Raw genomic sequence first — 6,028 nt, 5'->3', positions numbered from 1 at the left:
GAGAAAGAAGAATGGAACTGGAGGAATCAACCTACGTGACTTCAGGCTCTACTACAAAGCCACAGTTATCAAGACAGTATGGTACTGGCACAAAGACAGAAATATAGATCAATGGAATAAAATAGAAAGCCCAGAGATATATCCACGCACATATGGACACCTTATCTTTGACAAAGGAGGCAAGAATATACAATGGATTAAAGACAATCACTTTAACAAGTGGTGCTGGGAAATCTGAGCATTACTTTACTAGCATGTGAGATGAGTGCAATTGTGCAGTAGTTTGAGCATTCTTTGGGACTGGAATGAAAGCTGACCTTTTCCAGTCCTGTGGCCACTGCTGAGTTTCCCAAATTTGCTGGCATATTGAGTGCAGCACTTTCACAGCATCATCTTTCAGGATTTGAAATAGCTCAACTGAAATTCCATCACCTCCACTAGCTTTGTTTGTAGTGATGCTTTCTAAGGCCCACTTGACTTCACATTCCAGGATGTCTGGCTCTAGATGAGTGATCACACCATCGTGATTATCTGGATCGTGAAGATCTTTTTTGTACAGTTCTTCTGTGTATCTTGCCACCTCTTCTTAATATCTTCTTCTTCTGTTAGTTCCATACCATTTCTGTCCTTTATCAAGCCCATCTTTACATGAAATGTTACCTTGGTATCTCTAGTTTTCTTGAAGAGATCTCTAGTCTTTCCTATTCTGTTGTTTTCCTCTATTTCTTTGCATTGATATCTGAGGAAGGCTTTCTTATGTCTCCTTGCTATTCTTTGGAACTCTGCATTCAGATGCTTATATCTTTCCTTTTCTCCTTTGCTTTTCACTTCTCTTCTTTTCACAGCTATTTGTAAGGCCTCCCCAGACAGCCATTTTGCTTTTTTGCATTTCTTTTCCATGGGGATGGTCTTGATCCCTGTCTTCTGTACAATGTCATGAACCTCCGTCCATAGTTCATCAGGCACTCTATCTATCAGATCTAGTCCCTTAAATCTACTTCTCACTTCCACTGTATGATCATCAGGGACTTGATTTAGGTCATACCTGAACAGTCTAGTGGTTTTCCCTACTTTCTTCAATTTAAGTCTGAATTTGGCAATAAGGAGTTCATGATCTTTGTAGCTCAGTCGTTAAAATATCTGCCTACAATGCAGGAGACTGGGATTTGATTCCGGCATCAGAAAGATCCCATGGAGAAGTAAATGGTAACCCACTCCAGTATTTTTGCTTGGGAAATTCCATGGACAGAGGAGCCTGACAGGCTACAGTCCATGAGGTCGAAAAGAGTTGAACACGACTTAGTGACTAAGCCACCACCAAGGATAACTTATTTTCTTTTCCTTAGTCTTTGCTTTGGTTGGCATTTTGTAGGATGGAGATTTACATGGTTTTATTATTTGCTTATCTGAATATGTCATCAGCTCTAAGTTTTTGCTCTAATTGTATACATTGGCATATTAGAAAACTATTGATTTGTACACATTTGTTGGTAACTGGTACTTAATTAAATGGCTTCCTTGGTGGTGCAGTGGTAAGCAATTCTCTTGGCGATGCAGGAGATGCAGGAGGTATGGATTTGAACTGGGGGTTGGGAAGATCCCATGGAGAAGGAAATGGCAACTCACTCCAGTATTCTTGCCTAGAAAATCCTAAGGACTGAGGAGCCTGTGAAAGTGGAATGTGGAAGTTGCTCAGTCATGTCCAACTCTTTGTGACTCCAAGGAATTCTCCAGGCCAGAATACAGGAGTGGGTAGCCTTTCCCTTCTCCAGGGGATCTTCCCAACCCAGGAATCAAATCCAGGTCTCCCACATTGCAGGCGGATTCTTTACCAGCTGACCCACAAGGGAAGCCCAAGAATACTGGAGTGGGTAGCCTATCCCTTCTCTAGTCCATGGGCTTGCAAAGAGTCAGACATAATTGAGCAATGGGCATGCATGAATGAATGTAAGAACACAAGATGGTAAACAGAGCAGTGATTTTAAGAGCCCCAGCCCAAAGCAAGTGCAGAAGTGTGAGTTTGGAGCAGAGACAGTAGCTTCATATCCAGCACTTACACCCAACTCTATGGTGTAGAGAGAGACTATATGTGAAGAATAATGATTCAGAAAGGGGAAAATTCCCTGTTGCCATCGTAAGCTCTTCATATCTTCCCACCTTGAGTTCTGATCATTGTCCAAGAGCTGTTAGGATTCAAGGTGCACAAGTCATCCTGGAATCAAAGATATGACTGAAATCAGAAGTTCTAAACCTTGTCCAGACTGGAGCCTTTTAAGTGCTTTTAAAAATCCTCAGGATACACTCAAGTATAATATCAGTCTCTGGTTGTGAGACCTAGTTGTCTGTGTGTTTTTTTTTTTTTTTTTTAAATCTCAGTTTTACTTATTTATTTTACTTTACAATATTGAATTGGTTTTGCCATACATTGACATGAATCCACCATGGGTGTACATGTGTTCCCCATCCCGAACCCCCCTCCCTCCTCCCTCCCCATCTCATTCCTCAGGGCTGGTGTCAGTGTTTTTAAACTTCCTGATGATTTCAATAATAACCAAGGTTGATGTCACATATAGCCTGTGTAAATAGACTTCAAACTTGAGAAAATTTTATGGAAAATACATCAGAGCTGTGAAAAAAGATGTGAAATTTAAATATACAGAAAGAGTTATTCATCTTTTCAGGATCCTTGGACCACAGATAATGAACAATAGAATCACCATAGATGAAAACTACACAATAATGCCATGATTAAAATGGACAAAGGATCCTAGAAGTCTCCCCCAGTCCCATTAAAACAATACCAAAAGAAGAAACATTCAGTTGTTCAGCAAGGAGAGGCATCAAGGCCATGAGAGCTACAAAAATGATGAGATGAAAGAGGTAGGATTTCAGGTCAACATGCTTAGTTTTACTGCATTTTCCAGCCTACACTCCAAATAGGTGGCACAGGGACTGAGCTTAGATTATTTTTCTGAGAAACCTCCACATGGCCCTTTTGATGTCTTGGTTCCTCAGGCTGTAGATGAAGGGGTTCAGCATGGGGGTGACCACAGTGTACACCACAGAGGCCACTGCATCCTTCCTGGGAGATTGTGAAATGGCTGAACTGAGGCACACACCAAGACCTGTTCCATAAAATAAGCAAACAACTGCCAGGTGAGAGCCACAGGTGGAGAAGGCTTTGTATTTCCCACCTGATGAGTGAACTCTCAGAATAGAGGAAAGAATTTTACAGTAAGAGAAAAAGATTCCGGAGAAAGGAATAAAACCAAAAATGGCACCAACAAAATACATGACTATGTTATTTTTGAGCATGTCAGAACAGGTAAAGTTGAGCAGTTGAGAAGGGTCACAGAAGAAATTAGATATTTTCACATCCTTGAAGCAGGTAAGTTGTAACACAATCAAATTCTGCACTTGGGAGTTCAAAAGGCTAACAAAAAAAGACACTGAAATTAATTTACCACAGGTGCATGGGTTCATGATGACCTGGTAGTGCAGTGGGTGACAGATGGCCACAAACCTGTCATAGGCCATCGCAGACAGAAGCATACAATCCATCCCTCCAAAGAGGATAAAAATGGACATCTGTGTCAGGCAGCCTGCATAGGAGATGACTCTGCTGTGAGACTGGATGTTCACAATCATCTTGGGGACTGTGGTGGAGATGAAACCTATGTCTGCCAAGGATAGGTTGGAGAGGAAGAAGTACATGGGGGTGTGAAGGTGGGGGTCAGAGGAGACTGCCAGAATGATGAGTAGGTTTCCCAACACGGTGACCAGGTACATGGATAGGAATAGTCCAAAGAGGAAAGGCTGAAGTTCTGGATCATCTGAAAGACCCATGAGGAAGAACTCTGATACATTTCTTAGGTTTTGTGGTTCTATGTAGATTGGACACCTTTTAAAAAAGAAAAGAATTAGTGGAAAAAAGGAAATAATTATATGGTCATGCAGTACTGTGTCTGTGTTTTGGATTCTAGGAATTCGTTTCTAAGATCATTCACTCCAGGGTCTTCAGCAATATATCTCAGTGTGACAAATTCTATCTGCTCAGAACTGTTCCTTCATTGCTTTCTCCTTCTCCACCTCTCTCTATACACAGTTATTTCGTAGGTCCTGGACTGAAGGATAAAAGAGGTGCAAGAATGTTGGAGATACTAAATCCATGATCTCAGTAAAAAATAGTCTTCTCTTTAGAAAAAATCTAGAATGATAACTGCCACCTCTAAGAAAAAGTAATATATGTATAATTATGGCTGATTCCCATTGTTGTATGGCAGAAACCAATACAACACTGTAAAACAATTTTCCTCCAATAAAAAAAAAGAAAAATATTCAAATTGAAAGAAAGTGAGGCATAGTTATATAAATCTTATTTTATTTAAATACAGTCTAGAAATTTCCTTTATTTAGAATGTTGGTAAGCACTCTATGAAACATAGGACTGTGTCATCTGAATTCTAAATTTAAGATTAACAGTCAGAAAACATTTTTGTGTCATAGTAATCTTCATAATTTCTTATCATTTTTTGATTTCCTGAATTTCCTGTTTCAAACAATAAGTATTTACTCAAAAATGAGAGTTGTCCTTTAATTAATTAATTAATTTGAGAGTTGGCTTTTAAAAAGTCATTAAGTATATACTTCATACCATTGGTTTTGCTGGAATCAAACTACAAGAAGTATGGTCTCCTTAAGTGTACATAATGAAACATTGCTGAGGGCTGCAAAAATGATGTTAGTACACGTGAATGTGAAAGTTGCTCAGTAGTGTCTGACTCCTTGCGAACCCATGGACGTAGTCCACGGAATTCTCCAGGCCAGAATACTGGAGTGGGTAGCCTTTCCCTTCTCCAGGGGATCTTCTCAACCCAGGCATCGAACCCAGGTCTTCCATATTGCAGGCAGATTCTTTACCAGCTGCGCTACAAGTGAAGCCCAAGAATACTGCAATGGGTAGCCTATCCCTTCTCCAGCGGATCTTCCCGACCCAGGAATCAAACTGGGGTCTCCTGCATTGCAGGCGGACTCTTTACCAACTGAGCTATCAGGACAGCCTGAGGGCTCTGTTAATATTTAAACAATAATAAGATTTTGAAACAGTTGGATTTTTTTTAACGTGAGGTTATTTCTTTCAACCCAATATGTATAATCTTGGTGCTTCCGGGGGACTCAGCTGGCAAAGAATCCTCCTGCAATATGGGAGACCTGGGTTTGATCTCCCAACTATTTTGCGACCCCACGGACGATAGCCTGCCAGGCTCCTCTCTCCACGGGATTTTCCAGGCAAGATTTCTGGAGTGGGGAGCCATTTCCTTCTTCAGGGGAACTTCCTGACCCAGGGATGGAACCCACATCTCTTGCATGGGCAGGAAGATTCTTTACCAACCGAGCCACCAGGAAAGTCCCCATAAATGCATGGATAGATAGAGATACAGATAAATAGATGGAAAGTTAGGTATAAACAAGTAGATAGATAGATATACAGACAGGTAGATGCTGTTTTAGTTGCTAAGTCATGTCTGACTCTTTGTGACCCCATGGACTGTAGCCAGCCTGGATCCTCTGTCCATGAGGATTCTCCAGGCAAGAATACTGTAGTGTGTTGTATGGCAATGTTTAAGTTCATCCATGTTGCTGTAAATGGCATTATTTCATTATTTTTTTATGGCTGACTAATATGCCTGGAAAATGCCATGGACAGAGGAGCCTGGCGGGCTACGATTCATGGACTCTCAAAGAGTCGGACATGACTGAGTGGCTAACACATACATCAAATAAATAGCTAATAAAGGACCTACTGTCTAGAACAAAGGATTCCACTCAATATTCTGTAATAACCTATATGGGAAACAATCTAAAAAAGAATGTAAATGTAAAAAAGTATGTATATGTATGACTATTTCACTTTGCTGTACACTTGAAACAAACACAACATAATAAATCGACTATTCTTCAATGACAATTTTTCAAAAAATTAGCATTATTAAAATATATATTTAACATATATTAAAATGCAATAACT

At 40.2% G+C, this 6,028-nt stretch overlaps 1 protein-coding gene across 1 annotated transcript; it reads right to left on the bottom strand.

Moving 5' to 3' along the window:
* Positions 1-2,958: 2,958 nt before the first annotated feature.
* Positions 2,959-3,933, bottom strand: LOC109560930 (olfactory receptor 7E178-like). Its single transcript, XM_019963380.2, has one exon. It carries the CDS (start codon positions 3,844-3,846, stop codon positions 2,959-2,961), a length of 888 nt encoding a protein of 295 aa, XP_019818939.2. The 5' UTR covers positions 3,847-3,933.
* Between the last annotated feature and the right edge of the window lie 2,095 nt (positions 3,934-6,028).

The sequence above is a fragment of the Bos indicus genome, chromosome 7 (genome assembly GCF_029378745.1).
Source record: "Bos indicus isolate NIAB-ARS_2022 breed Sahiwal x Tharparkar chromosome 7, NIAB-ARS_B.indTharparkar_mat_pri_1.0, whole genome shotgun sequence".
NCBI lineage: Eukaryota > Metazoa > Chordata > Mammalia > Artiodactyla > Bovidae > Bos > Bos indicus.
This window is presented reverse-complemented; position numbering and strand designations above follow the sequence as displayed.

Bases quoted from the DNA above. Each gene is read 5' to 3' on its own strand.
- LOC109560930 (XM_019963380.2), bottom strand. From the start codon at position 3,846: ATGGGTCTTTCAGATGATCCAGAACTTCAGCCTTTCCTCTTTGGACTA.